General features: G+C 47.7%; 1 protein-coding gene across 2 annotated transcripts in view; it reads right to left on the reverse strand.

The window, feature by feature from the left end:
• Positions 1-27336, reverse strand: part of SETBP1 (SET binding protein 1) — a 354245-nt gene that overhangs the window by 165591 nt on the left and 161318 nt on the right. For both annotated transcript variants that reach the window (XM_066247591.1, XM_066247592.1), the window contains one exon: positions 665-718. In XM_066247591.1, the coding sequence (XP_066103688.1) occupies positions 665-718 (54 nt within the window). The remainder of the gene's footprint in view (positions 1-664; positions 719-27336) is intronic.

The raw sequence follows: 27336 nt of genomic DNA on the forward strand, positions 1-27336 counted from the left end.
GGGCGTCTGTACGGTGTGAATGTGTGTTGTGTAAATAGTAAGAGCCCTTCTAAGGACCGGGAGGGCGACTGTCCATCTTCCTTGTTGTCAAGGAAGTCCCTTGTGCTCTCTTGTGGTTTGCTCATGGCAACCTTCAAACAGCATTCTCGCCAGAGAGAATAACGGCAATTTCTTAACTAAGATCAGCAAAACCCACCAAGATGAGCAAAGTTCAACCATCTTCAGGAGTCTGAGATGAACATGGCTGCCAGACCAAAGCTTGGGCACACAAAGATTATATAAATGTGATCATCCTGTCTCAAAAAAGAGAAAGGCAGAGAAACAACCCAGCCCTGCGCCATCCTCTACTTCTTGGGCCTAATCCTTTCTAAGCCAAGTCACCTAGGACCACACACATTCCAAACATCTTGGTCTATATTTTTTCCTCACGGTAAAATACTGAGAGAAAGAGAGAGAAAAGGGTTGTTTTGATCACGACGTGAAGAGAGAGGAGTTGAAGGGAGAGGGAAAGCTACGAGGTCACGGTCAAGGTTGGCACTTTGAATCGGAGAAGGTGGAAATCCCAGGTGGGTGTTTCCGCCCAGATACCAACGTTGTTTGCACATGACCAAGGTATAAAGCATTTCATTCTCCCAAACTTCATAACAAGAGTCCTGGGACTTACCTGTGGCTGAAATCCTTTGAGGTCACTGGCTGCGAGGTCACTGGCTGTGAGGAGCTGGAAAAGAACACAGAAATTTTCCTTAGTGATGCTTCTTCAAGTTCACATACAGTCTCCCCAGTACAACAGATCAGCGATGGACTTGCCTGAGCCTAGATCCGGAGCTAAAGCAGCAGAACGGCCAAAGGTAAGCATGCCTTTGGGCTAGGAACCTCGACCCAAAGACCTTCCCACCTTGTGGCCACCCATTTCTGACTGCATTACCCCTCTCTACTGTCTCTCCTACCTTTCCTACAAGTGCCACCAATGCTTCACAGGGTCTTCAGTTAGGGATCATGATCTCTGGATGGACATCGGCAGATCCAGACCCCCCGAGACCGCAAGTATGTGTTTATAGATGTATACACTTCCTTAGGAAGAGGGTCCCTGACTTCCTTCCTATTGTCAAAGTAGTCTCCAATACCACAAGCTAAAGAGACAGTTAATAGCCCATTTCATCTGGGAGAGCTGCATCTCCCGCTCCTCCTCCTCCTTCTGCATGTGTGTGCGCGTGCACGCGTGCACATTAATCAGACCAGAAAAAATGACCTTTGCATGACTCAGCTATATGTGACCCAATTTCCGTTTATCATACATCTTTGATCCTATATACTATTTCTGTATTTATAGCTTATGCCTAAAATGATCATGTATAGTATTAAAACGGAAAAGTCAAGTTTATATGTCTTCTGTATCTCTGTGTTTAATCAGTAATAAAGGGTAAAGTTAAGGTTTAAACATTTTTGCATCCTCTCCAGAAAGCACTCCATAGACTCATATGATTAATTGAATGAAATAACATTCTTTATTTCTGCTCAGAAGTGCTGGGAAGGTGTGGTGTACAGAGACAAAGGGCAAATGCTAACACTGATCCAAGGTGACTGCTAGCTTTGTTAGGCCCGGAGAGAGTTTGCAAAAAACAGTAAAGATATCATGTTTGCTGTAATAATATTTTTGTTTGGTTCAAGAGACAGAGGGAGTCATGATGGGCTCTAGTGCCATCAGTCTTCAGCAAAGCTCAACAGGACTTTTTGAGCTTCTCTAAATGACTTTGCCAGAAATGATGGAGATAGGAGAATGACCACGGAGACAGAGCAGAATGGAAGAGCTGTACCTTTCTCCCCCACCCAGGGCTGAGGGTCAGCTCTCCATGCAGAGGGTACCTTGAGAAGGTGGCACCACTTTGACAGAGTGCCAGTTTGGCCCTTCTGTAATGAAACAGCCAACAAGCCATAGGGGGACTTGAGTAGACACTAAGTGCCAAACATGATGAGATTTAGTTCCTATCTGTAAGGAACCTATAATTTGGCCAAAGGATAAGATGTGTATGTCAGTATGAGCAGAGCATAGTAGAATGTGAGTGTCAAACCGTGAACAAAAGGCAAGAAAGGTCAGGGTGGGGTTGCTGAAATAAGATGGTGTTTGAACTGAGCCTTGAACATGGAAGGGCAGCTGACACAGGCACTTTGGGGGGGGGGGCAGTAGCAAGAACAGAAACATGAAGAAAGGGACTCACCAACACCAGCACAGCTCCCTCAGCATTTGCATCTACCGTCACCAGCCACAGCTGGCAGTGAGCAAGAAGGGAGGGCATTATCATGCATTGAATATCTACTCCCTGAGTGCCCTGTGTGTTCAGTGATTGCTGTTCTATATAACATTTTTAATCTTCTCAGCTTCATCATGAAAGAGAAAGTATCTCTACTTAATGGATGGAAAAGTTGAGGCTTACGGAAGTTAAATAACAGTAACATAAAACACGTATCCCTATGAATGACCCTTAACTGAACCTCCTGCCCAGAGGTTGTTTTATTTCATTGGTAATGACCGTCCACTCTTCAGGTCTTCTCAGTACAGCCTAGTCTTCTAATGAGCTTAGCACAGGTTAGGATGAACTTGGGGAGGAGGAACAGAAAGGCCAGTGTGAGGTACGAGTATGGAAGTGACCTCGTTAAGGATAAGGACACCAATGTGTCTTAGCATATAGAAATCAAATCTCAAAATCTCAGGACCTTGGAATGCAGTGGGCAAAAACTCTTCTACAACCTTTTAACAGGGCTCCTCAAGTAGACAGCAGGTAGAGGCCAAAAGGTCTAGCTCCTCCTAGTTCTGCCACCACAACTGCAAATAACCACAAGGGTATTGGAAAGCCTCTTATCAGATGCACTATTTCCTCATGTCAGTAGAGCTTTGGACTTGAGAAATAACCAGCTCCATTTATTTAATTGGAAAGAGAGATATCACATTTTGGGTTACTATTCATAACATCCCTAGCTCAACAAAGTCGGGACCTATCCCACCTCCCTGGAACCCTTCGACCCTCCTTTCTTCTCTTAAGAAGGAGCCAGATTCATGCAATTTTGTTCTGAGTTGTTTAAAGGTCTGTTTTGTGGTGTTGTGTGTGTGTGTGTATTTCCCACCCCCCACCTTAACAAGGCCATGGTTACTATCTCATATAACTTCTGCATTTCTCAAAGTACTGAGGAATCTGGACATACAATTAGTCGGTAAGGCCGAAAGGGAAAGTGGGGAATACTGTCGGCCTGGCAGTGAGGGCTAGAGCAACTCAGCTGCTGAGTCTGGAGAAGAGATTTGTGAGGGAGGGCCTGCGACATCCTTCAAAGCAACAAGAGGAAGTGGCACTCAGCATCTCGAGCATTTCCTGCCTGAAGCAGGCACTCAGATATCTGAATGAATCAATCAGCGATGGGAACAAACTCTCCTCTCTATCCGCTGCAGCTTTTATGAGAGAATATTGGCTTATACTTCAGTGCTGGAGTCAAAGGTTAAATTGAAGAAAAGAAAGTATGAAAGCAACAGAGGCTGAACAGAGGGAGGGTATTTCGTCTTCCTGGGGATGAAGCAGAATGTTCAGTGGGCCCCTCGAAGTTCCGATGGGTCACAGCTTATCTGATGGTGGGTCGGGGGAGGCAGAGCGGTGGCATCAGGACAGTGATCCAGTAACTTCTAAACCAGGGGTCCCCACACTATGGCCCACGGGCTGCATGCAGCCCCCTGAGGCCATTTATCCAGCCCCTGCCACACTTCGCACTTCCGGAAGGGGCACCTCATTCATTGGTGGTCAGTGAGAGGAGCACAGGATGCAGCTGTTGTATGTGGAGTACTATATGTGGTGGTACCGCAAAGCGCAGCGTCGCTCACGTACAGTACTGTTTTCAGTGACATGAGATGCACGCGTCACGCTCCAGAAGCGCGTTATATCAATTGTTACGGCTAGCAGTGACAAATATGGAACCAGACATTGACCATATCATTAGCCAAAAGTAGGCCCATAGTTCCCATTGAAATATTGGTCAGTTTGTTGATTTAAATTTACTTGTTCTTTATTTTAAATATTGTATTTGTTCCTGTTTTGTTTTTTTACTTTAAAATAAGATATGTGCAGTGTCCATAGGGATTTGTTCATAGTTTTTTTTATAGTCCAGCCCTCCAACGGTCTGAGGGACAGTGAACTGGCCCCCTGTGTAAAAAGTTTGGGGACCCCTGTTCTAAACCTTCTGAATTCCCTACCTTGTTGATCCTGCACCATCTACTCACAACTAGCATGCCTTTCAGGTGCTATCTGACCTGGGAAAACACCAAGCTAAGTCTGGTGACCTTCTCTCTCAAGGGTTCCCTAAGAATAGGGTACAGAAGTCTGCCTTTCCTCATCATTCAGCCCCAAATCCTTGCCTCCCGGCTCCGGGTTCTACGCATGCTCCAATCAAACACAAGAGCTCTTGGGCAAAACATAGGCTCTGCTCCTTGAACACTCTCCTTCCCTGCTGATTATTTCCCTGACGCCATATACCCTGCACCCAGGAAAGGAAAAGCTGGCCCTGTGCACTGAAGGATGCTGCTCAGATGTGGGTTACAAACACAGGACAAGAAATTCTCCTATCTTTTAAAGTTGCAGATCTGGTCCTCCAAAGTGACTTCCATTCTTACAGTGTCGGGAGCTGAAGGGGACAGTTCCTGGGTGGATGAGGACATCCTTGTGTCCCCAGAGGGCTCAGAAGCCACCCCTGCTGCAGAACTGGGACACGGGAAGGTGGTGTGGACAGGTCTCCACCTCTCCCTCCCTTCACCCCTCTTTCAGGAATGCAATTCCATTTGAAAATGAATGCTCTGCCACCAAAACAGATGTTAAAGCTCCAGACTAGGTCCTTATTTTGCAGAAGTTGATAAAAGACTTCAAGATCACACTGCTTGTTAACAACAGGCCCGCATGGGTCCCGTAGCCCCACTGCAGAGACCTTCGCCTGACCGTCTCGGCCCAGTCCAACCCTCACAGCCTGACACAACTGACTGCTGGCCTCCATCCTGGAGGTGAGAGGGACGTGCTTGGCAGTTCAGGGGGAACTGAGGCGCAGGCGAGCAGAGATGAGCATGGCCCTCCATACAACCACTGACCTAAAAAGCACAGATCCAGGCTTTCTCCAGCCTGTGCCACTGAGCAGACCCCATCCTCACTCTGTCCCTTTGGAAAACTGTTCGCTGCCTGGAGCAGCCGGCTGAGTGGGGAGGCTCCTAGGCAGAGAGGCAGAGCGGGAGGGGAATGGATGGCCCTGGCACCGGGGGCTCTGGGGACTTCAATCAGGCTGAAGTTAATGAAAAGGATCCTGCCTTTTCTCAGGACGGCTAAGTGTCTGCAAGGCTCCAGGGAGTGGGTTGAGCGGGTGTGGCGGAGAAGGGCAGACAGAATTACATTTAAAAGGAAAGGGAGGAGAAAATTCTTTCATCTCCCTGGTGGAGCCAGGCATGTTCTGGGACCCTGTCTCAGGCCATTGCCATTCCTGCCACATCCAGCCTCTCTCGGGAAGAGTCTGTGATCAAAATATTAGGATGATGACCCTATTTTCCATTTTGGAGGAGCTGAAGTTTTCTCTCGAGGCCAAAGTTCTTTTTTTGTGGCCTCTCCAAGCCTGAAGGGTAGGGCGGGAAGCAGGGAAGCAGGGAGGATCCAAGGATAAAGAAAGCTGTGGGGCCCTAAGCAGGTGAGAGGAGAGAGACCCTCAGCTTCCTGGAGGCTCTCTGCTCTCTTGCTGTTGTCCTGCCCTCTCAGCAAAAGGCTCCCCAATACAGTCACAGCCTGCATCACCTGGGGACTTCCCTGGGCCTGGGGCCACCCTGCCACAGCTGCCTTCCTGCCTGCTGACTGCCCTTAAAGACAACCCTTTCATTAAATAAGACTTCTACTTCATGTGCTCCTCTCCTTACTTTCACTCTGTTCTCATTTTCTCTTCTTATTTCATAAGAAATAGATCTTTTCCTCCCCCTTCATTTTTTGAAGCATCGTTTCCTTCCTTCTTTGGTGATAGGGTGGAACCTGAACCCCATCCCACCCCGATCCCTCAACCCACAAAACAGTTCAGGGCAGCCATGTGGAAGGCGATGTTCCAGAAAGCCAAGACAAACATCTAGTCATCTGTGGGGCTGAGGTTTTCAGAAACCAACTAACCTCACTTCGATCTTGGCAAAAACAGAACCGAGGCCCAGGAAGAGTGACTTATTCAGTGGAAAACCAGGAGCCACAAACCCTAAGATTTGTATATAAACCAAAGGAAGTGTTAGATGCCCTAACCCCTGGGGACTGGGAGGTTCTGAAAGCGGAGAGGAGTGTTGCAAGGGAAGTCGGGTCAGACAGAGAGAAGGAGAGATGGTTAAGGTGATTTCCACCAAGCAACAGTCTCTGGAACCATTCTTCGTGAATAAGCCACAACTCTTTCAGGCCCATGGGAGGACATGTAGAAACTGTAGTAAAGGAGGCAAAATGAAACCAGCAGGGAGCTTCTCCTTAGAGGGAAGGCTGATGGAACACGGGCGTGCAGAAGGCCATTCATGGGGCTGGACGGGAGAACGCACATGTGCTTGCCCTGGGCCTGCCCCCACTCCCTAATTATGGGCTTATTCACATATTCAGGCTTGATTTTACTCCCTATAAAGTGAATCCCACATTCCCACTGGCCCCACACCTCTAGCACCCTAACGTGGCCCTCTCACATTAGGGATGAAAACGAGACGGAACAGACTCTCTAGTCTCCTCTGTCTCCTCTTTTCCAGCAAATAAACTCCCCCCCCCACTCACACACACACAAGCCTTCCCCTCTAAGAGGCTGTCCGTATGCTCCAGGAGAACTCCTAATCAAGAGGATATTAGGCAGGGTGATGGAGTCTTCCCCTGTGCTTCCATTACCTGTGTGCAAATAGGAACTTAGACTGCTACACGGGTTCACCTTCCTAGTGAGGCTGCAGTCACGTCCCCATAAAACAACCTTACAATTCAAGAGGCATTGCTTCTAACTGCCCATGCATCTGGGGTGGGTGGCGCAGAGGCCAAGCAGCCAGCTTCCCACTAGCCTAAGAGGCAAGCTGCACCCCTGAGCCTGCCATCCTCGCTGGGCTGAGAGTCCTTTTGCTAAATCCCCTCAGACTCATGGACTTTTAAAGGTTAAACCCCAAACCACTGACATATCCAGTCTTAGCTTTGGGCTCTTTCCCAAAGAGTAACAAGCATGACTAATAATAACTGAATATAACTCCAGGCAAGCCCAGTCTTGATGGCTTTTATTTTTCTTTTATTATTTGTTAAATGATGGGGTTCTAATATTTACCAGTTAGATCTGTAACAAATACCCCTAGTTATGCAGGTAGAAGAGCTTTTACCTTTTCCTTTTTTAAGTCCGTGAGTAACCTTGCGCATATAACCCATGCTTGTATGGTGGTGTGCGTATCTGATGGCTGTCCAAGTCACAGCTATTTCAACTTCTCGGTAGGAATGCCTTTCATCATTCTCAAAGATTAGAGCTGCAACTGAGACCCAATGAAGGAAGAGGCCTCTGAATATCCTAATCTAGAACTCCCAGGACGATGAGTCCTCCTTTATGGTATTTGAACCTGGTGAACCTATAGAAGAAGCTCACCCCACCCTTTTTGAATTTCCTAGTAGAATTCTTTTTAAATGCCTTGTTCTCCGGACCAAGAAAACTGGATGTCACCAAGGGCATCTGGTATAGTGTTGGATGGGACGTTTACAAAGATACACCTGGTGCAAGCTTGTGACATGGAGGCTCATCTCCCCATTTATTAAGTATTTTGGTAAAAAAAGAGCACAAGAGGGTTAAATTGTCTCTGAGGCTACACGATTAGTAGCTGTTAGGATGGTGCTGGAGGCCGCCGTGGCTGACTCATCACAGTGTGTGAGCCTCCTGCTATTTTTGGAATGTGCACTATTAGAGCTTTTATTGGGTCCTCTATGATGCTCTGACCCTTCCGAATGAATCATGCATAGGAAACTTATAGAATAGTGGTTTTCAAACTGTATCTAAGGAGTCTTGGATTCCACAGAACAGTCTTGGGAATTGTCAGGTGGGGGACAGGAGCCAAGGTGGAAAGTTCCAGCCCGATTCCACCGAATTGGAAATGACACAACTTTTATGGATATTTTATATTGGATTTCCATGTGAAGACCTATTTGATTTAAAGCTTTATGAAACAGAAATTTTGAAAACTCCTGTCTAGAAAGAGAAGGCCCGACAGTGGTGAGGAAGCCACTTGCAGTGTGAACAGAATGTACCTGAGGAAAGAGAATTCGCCAGCTCACCTCTTTAAAAATGCCGAGATAGTCATCTCTAACTTCTTAGCAGAGCTGAGGCATAGCCAGACCTCATTTTAAGAAAACTGCCTTTAGTACTCTGCACAGAGGAGTTACTCATCAGAGAAAATGCTTTCTCTGTCCCCTTCCACCTTCCGACGGCGGTGACGCCCGCTCTCTCTGCCTGAAGCCCAGCAAGTACGCGCTGAAGAAAGCAGAACTAATTGACCAGGAAAAGAGGGAGCTCAGAGAGGCACCGCTCAGGGGCACAGTCTGGGCTGTACGGTCTCCCCGTCACACAAAATGAAGAAATCACATGCAAACACTTGGGGGCTGTCTCCCAGGTCTCCACGAGGCCAGCGCAGGAGGCTCCCCTCACGGAGCACAGGCCAAGCCAACTGGATGCTGGGAGAAAACCCCTTCCTTTCATTATGTACTGAACTGCTGCTGACTGTCCAGCTGATCTGCGCACTTGGCTCCAAGATGACTATGAAAGCTTTTTGGGATTCTTGAGGAATCCCTGGAAACGGACTCACACCCTTAGGCTCCCTGAGTGGTGCAGAGGGCACTGGAGTCGGAAGCTCTGCTCCACAGCTCAGTGAAGCCAATTTGGCTGAGACTCTGCGTCCCCTGGGCCAAATCGCGAGCAATTTATCACAATTACAGGTGAATATCTAAAAGGGATCATGTCAAGCTGGACCCAAGGATAGCTGAAGCTGACCGCTGCAGGTAGCCACAGTTTTTTAAGCCTCTGATAAAAGAGAAGGATCTCTCCAAAAAGCCTACTCTGAACTCTTGATAATTGTAGATCAGAAAAAAATAAGTGATTTTTCAAGACGTACTTTTGTTTGTTATTAAACCAGGTAGATAATTTTACTCTATTATTTCTCTTCATCTTCACATGATCTATGGAGGAAAGCATCATAGCATCATTTTTACCATTTTATAATTGAGCAAACGGAGGGGCAAACTGGTTAACTAGTTCACCCAGGATTACGGAAGCAAAAAGTGGCAGAATCTGAATTTGAAGATAGCGTTGAATCCTGACAAGTCTAGTCCTCTGTCTAAGGCACCCAGGACCCACTCAAAAGTCCCCAAATGGAATGTTACCTTCTTCCTCCCTTCTCTTCCAGGAGTCAGTCAGGGACATTGGTCCCACTGGCAGCAGTGCCCCAGATAGCCTGCCATGCAGGTAGGAGCCAGACCTCGCGTTGGCCCCATGCAGTCTCATGGTGTTGGCATCTAAGGTAACATCCTCCTCTCTTGTTCTTCCCCCTCAAGTTTCTGTGAACTCAAGTGGACTTTTTTCAAAGGATCTTAGTTCCTGAATCCTAACTGACCAAGGGCTCACTGGAGTCTGCACTGTACACTATATATACACTGCTGCAAACACTGTTAATTATCATGGTATCTTCTCTCTCTAAACGAGTTTGCCCCCCCTTCCCTTCCTCCCTTCCTTCTTTCCTTCCAGCAGTGAGAACATGCCAAGTTCAGGGCACCATCTCAAGTGCTCGGAATCCCCACTGACTAATAAACACTTTCCAGGAATCAGCTCATATTGTTAAATCCTCCTAAGACTCGCATAAGGCAGTGCTACGCTTATACCCATTTTATGAATGAGAAAGCAGAAACTTAGCTACACCAAATAGTATGTTCAAAGTTGGTGATTGACAGATCCAGAGAACATACTCAATTCCATTTGAGTACAAAGCCTATGTTCATTCTTAACTACTCCATACATGTGGCACCACCACCAGTAACTTCATCCCACCTAGAAAAGATCTCAGCCTTCTAAACACATGAGCAAGGCACATTTATAAAAAAGGGTAACTAATAATGGGAAAAGGATAGTTGCATCCTAAGGAAGAGAAATAGCATTATGATCATATAACTGGAGAGTTGTAACAATATAAAAAATGGCAAATCCCAAGTAATTCATCTTTGCTACTACACACATGAAACATGCTATGACGTCTTCGAAGAGTGAGAATGGGAAAGAGTGAGCAGGAAGGGCAGTTTGTACCTCACAGAATCAAGGAGGCACAATCTTCAGGAAAAACAGGCCACTGTCTTCATCAAAGATAAGAGAAGTGAAACCAGGAGTTCTTCCTCTCATCCACAGGAAACCCCCTTCATGAACTAAATTTTAAAAGACAATCTTTGCATATCAGATATCTCTGTTTACAGTTTTCATCAGAAAGAGTGCTACGTTGTTGTTTTGGGTTTTTTTTTAAAGAAGATCAGGTCATTTGCTTATTCATTTTACTTAACCAAGTGGAAAAAACTTGCTTGCGTATATACTTTGCTACTGGTTGAAATAAAAATTTCTATGAACTTCTATTTGAAAGCTGTTGTCACAACCACTTGCTTAAGCAGTAATAGTGTCACAGGCGTCGTAAAGGCTGAGTTCTTACTTGGTCCTGCCACTCCCTAGAACGGGGGCTGTTTGAAGACCAAGACATTTGGATGTTTCCAGAATGATCCTTCACCATTCAAGATACTAATGTTCCTAGCATATGAAGCTAACGGAAAGCCCTCAGAAAACAGGACTAGGTTCCTTTCAAGATTCTTAGACAACTTTGAAGGAGTCATGACTTTTGGAATAGATACACCCTGCTGTTTTATTAAAAATCTGTCCCTCTTAAGAGCTTGTTTGGAGTATCTTGCAAGGGAGAGCAGCTACTCATATACATTTGACCCAAGAATGGTCCTCTCCTCTGTTGAGGAGGCCATCCTCTTTGAGTGTACAGCTTTGGGAGGAATGCACATGTTCATTGCAGTGCTATTTACAATAGCCAAGATATACAAGCAACCCAAGTGCCCATCAATAGACAGGTGGGTAAAAAAGTGTAGCACATTTTTACACAATAGACAACTACTCAGCTATAAAAAGAAACTAAATCTTACCATTTGCAACAGCATGGATAGATCTAGAGGGCATTATTATGCTGAGTAAAACAGGCCAGGTAGAGAAAGACAAATACTATATGATTTTACTTACATGTGAAATATAATGAACAAAATAAACAAACAAGCAAAATAAAAATTCTGACAATTGCCAGAAGAGGGGGGGTTCTGGGGGACAGGGTGAAAGAGGTGAAGGGATTGAGAAGTACAAATTGGTAGTTACAAAATAGTCATGGGGATATAAAGTACAGTGTAGAAATACAGTCAATACTATTGTAATAACTATGTATGGTGCCAATGGGCACTTGAATTATGGGAGGGAACACTTTGTAACCTATATGAATGCCTCTCCACAGTGCTGTACACCTCAAACTAATACAAAGTAGTGTAGAATACAACCTACAATTGAAAAATAAAATTTAAAAAGTTGTCCTTCTTGTATTGTATACAGGAGTTTTAGAAATAGCAGGTTCACTAGTAACTCCTCTTTGCTGGGGTTATGCACCTGTTTGTGTTTTGTGCAGTTCTGCCTTCACTACTGTTTGCTAAACATGGTTTCTTGCACTTTCACGCTCAAGCACCAGAAGATCATCTCACAGAAGTATCTGGCAACGGAGGTTTCCTCTGCATCAAAACGTCTCAATCAGACATGGATTATACCTTCCTGGACCTCTTCTCCAAATAAGACAGCCTTCACTTGTTTTCCCTGAAATCACAAGTGTGCCCGAGTCATAGTCCACCCATTTTTTGGACAAATCTGCCCAGATTTCTGGCTGCTCAGTTGGGGGCTGTCTATACATTGCCCACTGAGATTTAGAGAAATGAACACAACACAGATGCGATATCAGCAGGACTGGAAGTAGCTGCTAATGCCGTCTGCGGCCCCTTCAGTCGCCATGTGCCCAAGCCCTTTATTTATAGCACAAACGATCAGCCCACCACAGGGACTGGCGATGTTCACTTTTGCAGTCACATTTGGAAATTCACTGGTAGCGAGACCTTGGACAAGGTACATCCCTCCCCGGCCCTTAGTATTCCCCACCGTTGACATGAGGAATTCTGAATGATTACCCCATGATCTGACAGCCTGCGAACCTTGGAAAGGTTATAGATGGCCCTGCCACTCACCCAAGGCATGATCAGGTTTCACACAAACTATTACTAAAGGTACTTGGAGTGAGATAATGATAGCAAAAATGGTGAAGTGTTAGGGCATAAGGACAGGGAGGGCCCTGGGCAGGACTCAGGAGTTGGCAAAGCCTAAGTGTATCTTTAGGAGCGTCTGTGCCCTCAGCTCTCACTGGTCTTTCAGAGAGTAAGTGATCTGTTGTTCCTCTACACATCCCTTCCTACTAACCTGGCTTTAGGAAAGTGCACACTATCAATCAATTGCACTGTAATCACTGTGTAGATATTCTCAGGGTAGCTATTTGCTGTGCTTCACTTCTAACCAGGCCAGAAAAAAAAAGAATGGGGGAGTCCCCATGCCTTTTGATTAAAAATTCCAAATCTAAGGAATTGTAGCTGAAAACAGAGGGGAGAGAGACCCATAATTTGAAGGGCAGGGGACCCACTGCTACCTGGACAGCCATATGAAGAAAGCCTGATTCTGGGATAAAAGAGGGACAAGAGGGGAGGGAAACCATACCTAGCTTTGTCCAGCCACTTACTTTTGCCATATCTAAATGAAAGGCACGTGAGTGTCAACAGCTGTGGCCTAGTCTCTCCATGCACCCTAAGGCTTTCCTTGACCTCATGGGATATTAACAAGCATCTAATTCTAAGACACAAAAGCTTATTTCTACCAGCAATTTAAAAGAGTTTGACTACTGTCCTTTAATTATCAACCATCTATAACCAATTGGGTGCAAAATGGCAAGTGTTCTGCCTAGCCAAGTCACAGGGACCATTGCCCAGTGTTTTCACAATATCAAGGTTTAGAATGTCTTTATTATGACAAGATTGGTAAAGTATGAGACTGATAAAATACTTCCTAGATCTAAAACATTTCAAATGATGAGCTCACTTAATCACCCCAACAACGTTCTGAGGATATGTAAATAAACAAATAAAACACAGTCCTAGACCTCATGGAACCCAAGAGTCTAACTGAGGAGACAACATTACTTTTGAATAAGAAAATTAAATGTAATTTAGAGTCATGACAAGTTCAAGGCAAATACAGGTGAGAAAAATAATGTATGGGCATGATGAGAGAGCTAACGGAGAGAGACCCGATTTAGAATATGGGGCTCCTCAAATGAACACCGAAAACCGGAAGGAGAGCAACCATCCTACTTGTTTAATGGATGGAGGAAATGAGGCAAAAAATCAGTCAGCGATTTGCCCAGGGACATGTTCTTGGCTTTACTAGAAGGGATCTTGGGGCGTGATTTTCCAGACCAGCCCCCTCCAACGCAGGAATCCCCTTCTCTGACAGATGGACACCAGCTTGAGCACCTCTGAGGAAGTGACACTTGCTATTTTAGTGCCCAGCAACAGTCTTTAGCAAATTCTACCTTTATTCAGTTGACACGTATCTCGCTAAAATTCATCCCTCTAGTTCTGAGGAACAGGAACTAACTTTTTTTTAAAATCATTATGATATTCCTGTTAAATAGGAAATGTGAACCCCATTTAACAGATGAGGAAGAGACAGACTAATCAACCCCACCTCTCAACTTAGAGCCAGCTACCAAACCCAGAGGGCTCCCGTTGTACTGGCATCCTCCCCCGGAATCTCTGGTCCTGCCCACGCACACGGTACAGCGTGCTCATCTCTGCTGCCCCTGGCCATCACTGACTCACGTGATGACAGGTGTCAGCTCCACACATCCCCAAGTGGAACATCCAGTGTTTTCAACTCTTCTTCCCTGAATATGCCTTTCTGTGTCATCACCATCAAGCCTATAAATGCCTCCCACAAAACGTGGCTCTCAGGTCTGAGCACATTACTCTAGTGGGAGGAGTCACTGTTACCAACAGTCTTGTGCTGGCAAATCTTTAATAATTGACTCTCAGGAAGGAAAAATAGAAAGCCCTGATGCAAAGCTTTGCCCATTTGCATGGTATAAATACTCTCACCTTGTCAAGCTACCAACGTAAAGGCACTAGTTTCAGAGTTGGGAATAAATGGGGGGGGGGGAGTGGGTATGACAAGAGAGTTACCAGAGAAACGCCTCACTAAAAATTTGGGGTTGGTTAAGGAAGTCTTTTCCGGGGAGCAATGACCCAGCTGAGCCCTGCAGGATAGGCAGGAGTTGCTAAGCAGAGACTTGTGCAAAAGGCACTTTGGAAAACTGGGACATCATGCCCCAAGACCCATGCAGGAAAACTGCAAACTGGGAGGGCCCCTACAACCTGTAATGTGAAGGAAGACCAGACTGAGGTTGGCACTTCTGAATTCTAACCAAATTCTGCCATTACCTGGCACTGTGACATTGTTCCAGTCACTCAGCACCCCTAAGCTCACTGTTCACCTAGAAGGCCACGTGTTCTGCAAAGGAACACTTGCTCGATAGTCAACCAGACCCAAGTTCAGCTATTCACTCTTTCTAGCAGCTTAATCTCAAGACTGTTCTTATCCACAAGAGATGGGTGGCATCAGCCACCTCGTAGGGATGCCTGGAGGGTGGGATGCATGCCTGTAAGGGTCCCTGAGAAGTCAGTGCTTTGTAAACGTGAGTCACCTCCCTCTTCTGTAGATCTTCCAAGGGGCAGTGGGCTCAGCTTGGACCACTTACATGGACATGGCGAGACTGTGTTGTGCTCATCTGTCAATGTGATTGGCATTAAACTTTGCACCCCTTCCTTTCCCTAATCTGCTCCCAAGCCCACAACTCTCGGACATATTTTAGCATGGGAAGCTGGTGGACAACACAAAGGGGTTTTGGCCATGGCTCTGTTGTGGCTGGTTTTTAAGTGGCCACCTCAGAGTCAGGTTGACAACTTGTCTCCGTGAGGGTTGAGGGCTACGGGCTGAGGGCAAGGGTAGGCAGGAGGTGGTAATGCTCACACTTCTGTGGAAGCTTTTATTAGAAACAGGGGATTCCCAACGCTCTTTTGAACGCTTTTGGCCAAACATAAAATGCCTCAAGGTCAAATTTAGTAGCACATCTAACGAATGGCCTGAAGAACTCTTGGCTCTAGTTGCTGAATCCCTCTTATCTCCCTTCCCTCCCTTGAGCCTTGCAATTTAGCCAAGGCAGCTGCTCATACCCTACAATCCCAAATTGGTTCAGTCTATGTACAAAAATAGACACATGCAGGCGGTCACCACTGTCATGGAGACATCATCGGAAACTAGATACACTCAGGACATTCTCCGACGAAGGAAAGAGGAGCTGGTTGATGAGCACACGGCAGAGGGACAGAGCCTGGGCTGGTCTCCAAAGATCCAGAAAGAGTACACAAAGGCACTGGGGAAAGGCCTTTTTACCTGTCTAAATTTCACTTTCTTGTTTCTGAAAGAGGTCCAAAAATCCCGGCTAGCTCGCAGCATTGTGGGAAAACAAAATGCGAGAGGGTCCGGATTGTCCTTCACACGTGTTATACATAGAAGATTATTACTGAGGGCGCTATTTCAACTCTCTCTGAGAAGCCAAATGAACAGATACGGAACATGGTTACGGGAAGGGGGGGCGCTTTGTGCATCCTGGACTTAAACTCGGGACTCATCTCCAAAGAGTGGCTGCTGCTTAACTCCCGGCCCCACACCCTCCCTCCTGAGAATACCGAGGGAACAGCCTGTGTTTCCTGCAGCAAGATGGGGAGGAACATGGCCGAGCCACTGGAGAAGTCCAGGCATGCCAGGTGGCCCTGGGGATATCTTGAATGAGGCTGAGGGCGCCGCTGAGGCTGGCTGAATGCAGGGCCTGTGCGAGCTGCCTCGGTTTCCCTCGTGTCTCAGTGCAATGCCCCCGCCTGAAGGTGCCCCTGAAGGAGGTGTGACAAGGGCTGGGCAGAGCTGATGGCAGCTGCCCAGCCTGTGCCTGTGCATCTCATTACTGAGCGGCCCTGAATCAAAGCAGCCCTGTGCAGCTGCTGTCCTATTTAATCCATTTGTAATCAAAAGTGATTAGCATGGATGCCTCGGTGCTGAGGCTATTGTGTGTGTGATCAAAGCGGTGGCCCTGCACGCCTTCCAGAGCCTCCTGCACCTGGGAGGGCATGGGAGGCCCTGGTCCCGGGGCACGGGACTGGTAAGCTGTGGCCCTGCACGCCTTCCAGAGCCTCCTGCACCTGGGAGGGCATGGGAGGCCCTGGTCCCGGGGCACGGGACTGGTAAGCTGTGGCCCTGCACGCCTTCCAGAGCCTCCTGCACCTGGGAGGGCATGGGAGGCCCTGGTCCCGGGGCACGGGACTGGTAAGCTGTGGCCCTGCACGCTTTCCAGAGCCTCCGCACCTGGGAGGGCATGGGAGGCCCTGGTCCCGGGGCACGGGACTGGTAAGCTGTGGCCCTGCACGCCTTCCAGAGCCTCCTGCACCTGGGAGGGCATGGGAGGCCCTGGTCCCGGGGCATGGGACTGGTGGCCGTGCCGTCCACAGGAGTGTGGCTTTCTGGGCAGAACCCAGAAGGAGCAGTGCAGCCTGGCCCGCCTGAGGCTCCGCAGCCGTGGGCAGGTCCCTTGAAGAGGCCCAGGACCCAGGTGTTCCCTTCAGAGATTGGCATTCCCAGCCTAGAGACGTGGGGAAGCAGGTGGAGCAAGGGATACGATAAGGTCAAGCAGGGCTAGTTTAGTGTTAGACTCTCCAAGGGTTCCTAAATGTCTATTTCATAGGAGGACACAGAGACCCAGAAGCAGGATGCATACTATACGCCTGGCACTTGTGTGAGTGTGCCAGGAAGGAAAGAGAGAAGAGGCTGGCAGAGGTGCAGAGAGAGGATGGCAAAGGGAAGCTGCCAGAGTGTCGCACAGCCTAGAGCAGGAAGAACCCTGGCTGCAGCTGTGGACCAGCAGCGCTAAGGACCAAGGTGTTCTGGGCTTGTAATATAAATATTTTACATATTCCTTCCCACACACCAGCTCCGGCAACTCTCTGAACTCCATTTCCCTAAAAATGGTGGACTCTCAGTCCAGATCTCTTCCTCTACTGAAAAGTTCTGTCTGAGCTCGCTTCTCTCTGGCCATTCAAATTACAGATATCATTAAGATCCAAACAAAGACTCAACTCTCGAGAAGCTTTCCTGAACCTCCCCTCTCTGAACTGTCCCACCATGTGCTGTCCGCACTACCCACCTTACACTCAGCACACACTGCCCTTCCGATGGCTTCTGAGTTGAGAGAGTACATAATTCCTTTGACTTTGGAAAATGACAATGTTGATGCAAACAATATTGATAATGATGATAATGATGATGATGATGATGAGTGTATGAGCCCTGCTCCATCAGGCAAACAGCCAAACTGAAGTCCCTAGTCCCTATGGGCAGCTGTTATGCAATGGACTTCAGGACACCCCTTGCCCCTGCTCTGGGTTTGAACAGGTCCTGAGTCATGGAGCCGGTCACTGGGAGCTCTTTGCAGGCAGAGTTGGACTGTTACGATTTGGCATCTGTCTCTAGGACCAAGCAGACCTATAATAAGTGTCTGCTGAAGGATGGATTAAAGATACCAAGAATTCTGCATGAGCAAGTCCTGTGAGTTCACTTGGACCTGGTCCAGGAAGGTGCCTAGAGGTGCTCCATTTTCACCAGAACTTCTACACCATTCTCAAGGGGCCGCAGAGAGGAGAGAGCAGGGGTCCTGAAGGTGGTGCACGGGGAAGAAATAAGCCAAGAGCTGCATCTTTACAAGAAGATTTCCTACAGCAAAGAAGTTGGTGGCTCCTCACTCCAATCCCCCACGTGGGAAACCACCTGGGCCTAGTTAACGGCATGTACACATAGCAGTGCATGGCAACACCAAGTAGGGATGCCCATCTTGATTTAGGGAAGATTCTTACAGGACAAGAGTTTGTGGGAGTTGCATGCATTTTCCTGATCCCCATGGGTGCCTGGGATGCAAATTACATGCTATGTCATGAGGCAACACTACAGTTTTCAATGCATCGTACTGTGCAGCCCAGGCAGAGCCCAGATACCACACTGATTTAGGGGATAGAGAAAAACCCCTGATCCAGTCTGCATCCAACATTGCAGGGCCCTTCACAACAAGAATGATCTTATCGAGGTGAGAGCTCAATAGGAAGATTTGGGGGGCAATTTAGAAACATTTACAATCAAACCCAATGCTAAGAGAATTAATCTTTCTCTTGCTGAGCTCCACATCATGTTGGAAGATAACTAAATACTCCAAAGGCATAAGTAATTACCCAGTACGGGGTGGGTAGCTGATGGGAATAGCTAGCTAGCCTTTAGTTAATAGGCTCTCATGTGTACTGGGTGCTTCATACAAATCTCATTTATTTCTCAGGCCATTTTTTTTTCTGAGCAGGTATCAGTAATCCCACCCTGAAGATAAAGAATGTGAGGTTCAGTGAGGTTAAGTCATTTGCCCAGGACTACATGGTGAGAAAGAGCCTGAGCTGTGAGCTGAACTCCTCTCCCAAGACCTCTCTCCCTGACCCTGCAGCCTGCACACTCTTCCCCATGGCCTTCTCCACCACGTCTACCTCACCTCTCTGCTCACTAGCCCTCCAGTCCCTTGCCAAGTGGGCAAACCATCCCAGACTCATACTGCTGGGAGAAACAGGGGAGCATATTCAAGTTGTCACCTCTTCTTACAGATTAGTGAACTGAAGCTCTACAGGGTTAATCACCTGCTCAGCACCACAATACTAGTTTGCAATAGGCTTCAGCTCCCGTCTCTGACTCTCCATCCAGTGCCATTTTTATCAAATCATGCCATCTGAGACCAGAACAGTGACTGGGGAGCAAGGACATGGGGGTGCCAGTCTTTTAGGCACTGGTGTTACAAAGTCAATGCTCTACCTAAAACACCCAGAGGTATTTACTAATATGTTGCCAACAGAAGCACACGGGCCCATGCCAATCTCCTCTTCCTCGTGGCAGAGCGGGGCGGCTGTGGCGCAGGCACCCATTCAGGACCTAGCGTGCTGCATCCATGTGGCCTTCCACACTGCAGCACCAGAGACTTATAATGAATGCAGGGGAGCAGGGAGAGCAGGTGGAGATTTTCTTCCCTGATTTTTCGGAATCCACAATTTCAGCTTAATTTTTAAGAGATAGTGCGCATAAAGAAAGTGACAACCGGGTCATCAGCTATTCTGTTAGTAACACTTGAGGCCGTGGCACTTCAATATGACCGGAGCCAGCTGTCCAATGTGCAGAATGACCTTTGGCCCCATCCTTGGAGAAATGCAATTCTCTTCATGCTTCTTTATATCCATGGGGAGTTAGAAAGCAGAGCTGCCAGGGTAATCAGAAGGCTTTCCTAATGACAACACGCAGCCATGCGGAGATTATGCATTGTCAGAAATGTAATCTGCAACTCTTCTCATCTGTTTCTTTGTGTTTGCATTTTAGAAAACACCTCTTCAGGAAGAAATGAGACAGTTGGAGGCCCTCCCTGTTCCTGCACCTAAAGATGCATTTATCTTCTTCATCTTAAACACCAGGGAGAATGCAGAATGTGGGGAGGCCAGAGGCCTTCTGGTTTTGAGATTTCCAGCCCATACTGCGTGTAAAAATGTCTATTCTGGACATCTAAACAAACGGGGATTAACTGTGTGCACAATCTCTCCGAGCAAAGACAGTTTCTCTTCCCGCTACTCCCTAGCTTTGGTTGATATTTCTGTGGAAAGGGCAGAGACCATGTGTGCTGCTCTGCCATGGGGCATTTGGGATGCTCATTGCAGTCCTGCTCCAACACTTAGGTGGCTTTCCAACATTTCTAATAATATCTGAAACCCTTACCATGGCCTTCAAGCACCCCACACAACCTGGCTAAATTCTGCCAATGTCTCCATACCTATCCTCCCATCCCCTGGGTCTCTGGTTTACTCAGCTCCAGCCACAAGGCCCTCCATGTTGTATGTTCTTTTTTTTTTTTTTTTTTTTAATTTTATTTTTTATTCATTTTAGAGAGGAGAGGGAGAGAGAGAGAGAGAGAGAGAGAGAGAGAGAGAGAGAGAGAGAGAGAGAGGAGAGACAGAGAGAGAGAAGGGGGGAGGAGCTGGAAGCATCAACTCCCATATGTGCCTTGACCAGGCAAGCCCAGGCTTTTGAACCAACGACCTCAGCATTTCCAGGTCGACGCTTTATCCACTGCGCCACCACAGGTCAGATGTTGTATGTTCTTATACAACATTATGCAATCCTAGTTACTTGTATAATAGAATCACCTAGTGAGTTTTATGCACACTTGCGTGTGCGTGCATACACACACACACACACACACACACACACACATTCTCTCTTTCTCTCTCTATCTCTCTCTTTCTCCTTCCAGAGATTTTAATTTTATCCAGGGTGAGGTCCAATCCCAGAGAGTTTTTTCAGTTTCCAGGGTGATTTTTATGTTGAGCCAGGGTTCGAGACTAAGGTTTTTTGCATTTGCTATTCACTCCACCTGGAATTCTCTTTCCGGGGAAGGCCACCCCCCCCCTCTCTCTCTAACTCCACGCAGTTCACGGTGTGTATCACACTAGTCTCCTCAACATGACATTGCTTCTCCATCATTCTCCATCCTCTGGAACTGTCTGATCTTCCTCTGGACACTTGCCACTATCTGACATTTCATTAGATGGTTGCTAACTCACTCCCTGTCTCCCTCCCTCCCCCACCCTCTGTCCCAGCCTATTCCTGTGTAAATTCCCCACATGCAGGACCTTGGCATGTCCTACTCACTACTCTGTCCCAGCAGCGCCTGGTACACTGCAGCGCTCCAAGAGGATTTGTGGAACCAAGTGAGGCATGAACATCTCTCTGCTTCATCAGGAGGGCTCTGCTTTGTGTTCCCAACCCTGGAGTTGGGTTTGCAACAAACGGTTCCCACTATATCACACAACCACGGGCCAAGTCGGACATTCAGCAGCGGTCCTGTGTAATTCCCAGGTGTTCTTTCTCTGCAGGTGCCCACTGAGAGGTGACTCTGGACTCCTTAGCTCAGTGTTCTCCGAAAGGCACAGAGCAGAAAACGGAAATGCTGATAGGACAAATGACCATGCAGGCGCCATGGCAGAACTGTGTGAGGTGCCAGGCCAACAGGTGTGGCCTGAGTATCCTCTGGCTGGTGCTGGTGCCTCCTGCAAACAGGCGGCCTTAGAAATGCGGGAAAAGAACTTGGACCACAGAACAGAACCCACAGATCTCACACACACTTGAGACCCTGACCTGTGTCTCCTAATCACCACAGTGTTTGCCTGTTTGTAACCTCCCTCCTGACACTGCTCCCAACTTTCTTTTTTTTTTTTTAATTTTTTTATTTTATTTTATTTATTCATTTTTTAGAGAGGAGAGAGACAGAGGAGAGAGAGACAGAGAGAGAGAAGGGGGGAGGAGCTGGAAGCATCAACTCCCATATGTGCCTTGACCAGGCAAGCCCAGGGTTTTGAACCAGCGACCTCAGCATTTCCAGGTCGATGCTTTATCCACTGCGCCACCACAGGTCAGGCCACCAACTTTCACATCTCTTACATGCTGAGTGTCATCTCCTTTCTAATGTCCATCTAACTTCGATTCTGATGCACTCATGAGAACCCAGTATGGCCACTTCGGTCACGTTCCCTTGCGCGACCAGGTCTGCCCTTGTTATTACAGAGTTCTCTGGGCACGACAGCGCCTTTAGTGAGTTCCCAGTCACAGCCCCACGTGGAAAAAGTTCTACCCAAGTTGGAGGGACGGTAACGTCATTGAGACTCATAAAACTTACTGATTTGGGGAAACAGGGACGATAGTGGATTCTGACTAAGATTTCCATCTAGTGTTGTTGAATCAACACATTGTAAAAGTTAGGACTAATCACTATCTTTAGGGGTAAACATCCCAATCATATTAGGCCATGAGAGATTTCTCTCGAATGTGGATGTGTTCATTCAACAAACATTTTCTAAGCACTTATTGTGTGCTGGAGCACGTGGGAGGTCCCTGGGCAGGCCTTTCTCATTGTCTTGCTCAGGATGCTCAAACCCTGGCTGTGCCTAATCGCCTGAGATAAATCACTCTCCTCGTCTACCCTGGGCAGAGTGTGGCTGCCAACACCAGACATTGAGACCTGAAAATCTTGACTGGATTTCTAGATCTGCTCCCCCACCCTCCCCACCTTCCCCCAATCAGGTATCCCTCTTGAGTGTAGATGGTAATTAATTAGAACTAGGCTCCCTGATGAATACAGAGACATGAGAAAGCAGCTTTTGGGGGGCTGGCCTTTCAGGGAATGTGTCTTAGAAGAGCAATGAGGCAGCTGCCCAATGGGGAGGGTACCCAGAGAGGTGGGGCACAGCATGCCATGCCCCTGGCAGGGAGTGTGTGGACATGGGCCATCCCTATGGGGGCCCATGGCCCTGGAGTCCCGCAGCTGCAGCCTTCCTCCCCCACATTCAGAGCACAACAGGGAAATAACCCCCGACCCCACCCAGACCAGAGACCAGCCACGGAAGAACAGCGAGCAGAACACGCAGGCGCCATGAGTGGGAACTCAGCACACGGGCACCCAGGTAGGTTAATGAGATGAAATGCAAAGCCTCCTGCTCTGTAGAAAGTTCCATGTGTTCAAACGACTGCTACCAGGCATCTCTGAAGGGGCCAAGGGTAATGAGAAGAGTAAAAGAGACACTGGTGGCTGCCTGAGACTCCTGAGGGGTCTGCATCCTCTGAGGAGCGAAGGTCCAGGAGACTACTTCGCTGTGGGTGTGCAAACTGACACAGTGAAAGCAACATCGTCCATGGTGACGAGCACACGCAATCCAAGCTCTTCTGTTCTGAGTGGAAGAGGACACGGGAAACCTGTCTCTTCTCTAGTCACCATCACTGACCTCTCTGGCCACTGCCCTGCCATATCGAGAACAGTAGGGTGGACCTCCTTCTTGCCTATCAGAAAAACTCTCCCTCACCAGATCAAACCTATCAGTCAATGATTCATTCCAAGGCCTTCTCTCCACAAAGCCAATCTCTTCCCAGGCCCCAGGTGTGAGTATGAACATTTCATCACAACAGAAAGCAAACTTTGCCTAGGCTATGCCCAACCAGCCCCCAAGACAACTTCAGCCCTCCTCATAGCCACCCCTGACTATCTTGTTCTGGAAGCTTCCGTGTGCCTTGTATGACTTCTCTAGTTATCAAGACCCTCCAGCAACCTCCCCTTCTAGACTCCAAAGCTTCAGTGACTGTGCACCCATCGGGAGACGCCGCCTGGCTGAGGTGGGCAGCTGAGTCCCGTTTTCGCCTGCCCCACAGCTGATGGTGAGACCCTGCAGGCAGAAGCCTGGGCTTTCTCTTCCCCTGCAGAATGGTGACCGGAGATCCTTGCAGCGGGTCTGCCTGGCTTCCAGCCTCGGCTCTGGCCTTACTAACTGTGCACACAGGTGAAGGCCTGCAATGCTGGCCGCTGCAGGAGCCCTCTCTGCTTAGCCTCTCCCAAGCAGCTCCGTGTGTGGCTCTGAAGTGCAGACCACTGAATAAGAAAGCGAGACAGAAAACCTCCCTACCTATTTGAAGTCAGAACAACGTAGCAGCGGCTTAATAGTTTTTCATGCGTGTGTGTGAATGAGAGAGAGGGAGAGAGATAGAGAGGAAATGAAGGAAGACACACCCAGCAAAGAGAGCAAGGGGCTGTATTTGGGGGCAAGACTGATGTTCTGACAGAACTTAGAAAAACTACTCATCAAACGACGTGCAGCTGCCGATAATCAAACATACCCTTTTTTTTTTTGTATTACATCAAAAAACTTTAATTAACAACTAATTTATTTGAGTGAAAAAATAAATTCCCTTATGGCAAATAAGTGTATTCTAAGTCAAAGAATAGACGCCCTTCCCCCACAATGTGCACACATGCCGAAAGAAAAAAAAAGATAAGAGTGAAAATTGAACCTTTGGGAAAAGACTAAATAAGAATCTGGATCAAAGACAAAAAGAGTGTATGAACTTGAGAGGTCAGCAGGGCCGAAACGGAGACTGAATTTGCGGAAGACCCTCTCCCTGCCCGCTGTGGGGACACCGACGGGGGTGCGAGAGAACGCTAACTGTCCCCCGTGTGTGGGTAATACTCAGGGCAGGTGCACGGAGACTCCGCGTAAGCCAGCGCTCAGCTCCTAAGTCCTGCTGCGTGTCCCGTGTCACGTGAGGCACCGTTAGAGAGGAACGCTGAACCTTCCTTCCTCCCCCATCCAGCTGCCCCTCCACAGCCTCCATGTGCCGGTCCTTGAAGGGCGTGAACTCTGGCTGGAGAGATACGGGACCCACAGAGAACCACCTGGGAGAGGCACATGGCCCAGAAGCATGGCACTGAGGAATGTGGCTGGCCTGAGGCACAGGGTTTTCCAGCAGGATCTTGAAAAATGGGTGTCAGGAGAACTACATTTTGTGCCTCCTTGAATAAGCCATTCACCCCTTTGAAACTCAGAGGTCCCATCTGGAAGATGAGAGCAGCTGCAGAGTCAACAGATAAGGTGAGTGTGGTGGGTCATCGGGGGAGCTGTGATGAACCGGTGGACCCAAGCCGGCTCCACTCCACACTGGCTTCCAGAACCCTAACATGGGTGTGGTGAATGGGGTGTGGTTGTATTGGAGGGTGCATGTGAGGAATCTCCTTGTTTTCAAATGTTGGCAGATTTTTATAAAACACTGAGTGGGTCATAAGAAAGATGTCTGTGGAATGAACATGGCCCCAAGTGCCCACATACAGGGACAGGACATTGTCTGAAGCCCCTTCCATTTGTCACATCGTGTGACCGCCTAGGGAGCTGCCCTCCTCCCACTCTGCTTCCCCAGAGCCTGACACACTGACAGCACATCTGAATAAAAGTGAACCAGCTAAGAAAGGCCAAGTTCACCAGGGCCTGCCTCTCATGGTGTGGAAACACTTCTGGGTCGAGTAACCTGCCTGCTGTCGGTCTCTCTGAGAATCCACACGTGAGATCTGGGTCTACCCTATGATGGTTCTTTGATTCAGGTGGGAAATGAGAGCGACAAACAAACAGGTCCATCAGACCGAAGCCCACTCGGACAGCTGGACAAATGCTGGCTCTGTGGTCTCTTCTCTTTGCTTCTTTCCCACGCCTCGCATCTCTGCCACCCAGGAGACACCCTTACAAATAGGGAAACTCAGCCCCAAATTCATGTGTCTATCAAGTAAGCAGAAAATGATTTTCTTTTGGGAATTTGTAGCCTGTGCTGGCCTCCCAATCCCCAAAAGCTGGTTCTTAAATGATGGAATTTCCAATTCCCTGAGGGTCCTTGTGAGACGCGTTTGGGGGGCCCCCAGGCTGCTGCCCCTCAGATCCTATGACTGACATAAGTCACCTGCTCCACCTGTAAGTCAAGCTGTCCCCAGAGAGCAGTGCTGTGAGGAGTGAAGCTACAGGGCTCTCCTGTTTCAATAAAAATTGACAATTTACTATAATTTGGTTGTGATTTAACAATGCTTTTAAAAGAGGAAGTAAATGGCTCATAAAGTCCGGTGACCTCTTAACTCTGTGTGCTTTATTAGGCCCTCCCTCTGAGCTGGTGCCCGTCACACACCCAGGCCCTCCCAGGAGGACCACAGAGGAGCCCGCGGCAGTGCAAGGAGCCCAGTCCCCACAGGCCCCTGGCAACCGCACGGCTCTCTCTCTCCCTCTGCGCTGTGCTATCCGCTCACCCTGATTTCTCTTTCCTGTTCCCCACTTCTTTGCCCTTCTCCTTCCTTTCCCTCTTCCTCTTCCTAAACAATGCAAGTAGAATGGCAATGCACATCTCAGCCTCTCCTCGAGAACCCCAGCCAGGGAGGCAGCACGTCACCCATATTTATGAGCTTTAAATGGCTTTTTATCAACGTGAGGTCGCACTAAATCACGCACAAACTGTCATAAATACAAATGACTCGACATTGGCTGCAACAAGCCTTCGGGGAACATTATATGGTGGGCTGTTGCAGTTATGGTATATCACACGGGGAGCTCGTATATTTCCACTGGCAAGGTAATCCAATCGTTCAGAGGATCCGAATGGCTGAAAAGAGGCGGCAAGTCTGGGTGAATCACATGAGGCCTGGGATGGTCACATGCGTGATTTCTAGATGCTGATGTTTTAAAGAACCAGTTTGCTCATAGGAAGAGGGTAATTGATGGAACCTTAAATATTTTATGGGGACTTCCTTATTTAGAGTCAATCGATTAATTATGAGACTAGGTGATGGACACTGAAATAGCAGTCAAGAAACATGTAGCTCTGGCACTAAATGTTACATGACATTAACCATGGGTGGTTTTAAAATATGTCTACAAATTCTCTGATACTCTTTCTTTCAAAAGATGGAGCTGCCTCCCACACCCCTTCAGTGTGGGATGGCTTTAGTGGCTCGTTTCTATTGAGCAGATTGTAGCGGAAGTCAGGTGTGTGATTTCCAAGGCTAGGTTATAAAAGGTATTGTGGCTTCCTCCTTAGATTGCTCACTCTATGAAAAACAGCTGCCATGTTGTAAGGACACTCAAGTAACCCCCGAGAGGTCCACATGGTGAAGAACTGAGGCCTCCTGCCAAGACCCAGTGCTAACTTGCCAGGCGTGCAAATGAACTCCCTTGGAAGCAGATCCAACAGACAGACCCATCAAGCCATCAGATGACTCCAGCCATGGTTGATATCTTTTCTGACTGAAAGCTCATGAGACCATGAGCCAGAACAATGCAGCTAGCATGTTCCTGGAGTCTTAACCCACAGAAAGTCTGAGAGGTAATAAATGTTTATTATTTTAAGCTATTAGGTTTTGGAGTAATTTTTAGGTAGTGATAAATAGCTAATACAGAGCAATAAACTTAAACTCTCCAGGTATTAGTTTCCTTATTTTTATATAAAGGATGGACTAAATCAGAAGTTCTAAACCCTGGCTGATAGTTGAATCCCCTGCACACTGTTTGAAAGCATCCAATGCTCAGGACCTATTCCAGACCGACTGACACTGCGTCCCTGGGCAGGATAAGGCCTCAGCACTAGCATCTTATCAAGCTCGCCAAGTGATTCTAAATGTACTTCCAG

Source organism: Saccopteryx bilineata, chromosome 11, assembly GCF_036850765.1.
Source record: "Saccopteryx bilineata isolate mSacBil1 chromosome 11, mSacBil1_pri_phased_curated, whole genome shotgun sequence".
Classification (NCBI taxonomy): domain Eukaryota; kingdom Metazoa; phylum Chordata; class Mammalia; order Chiroptera; family Emballonuridae; genus Saccopteryx; species Saccopteryx bilineata.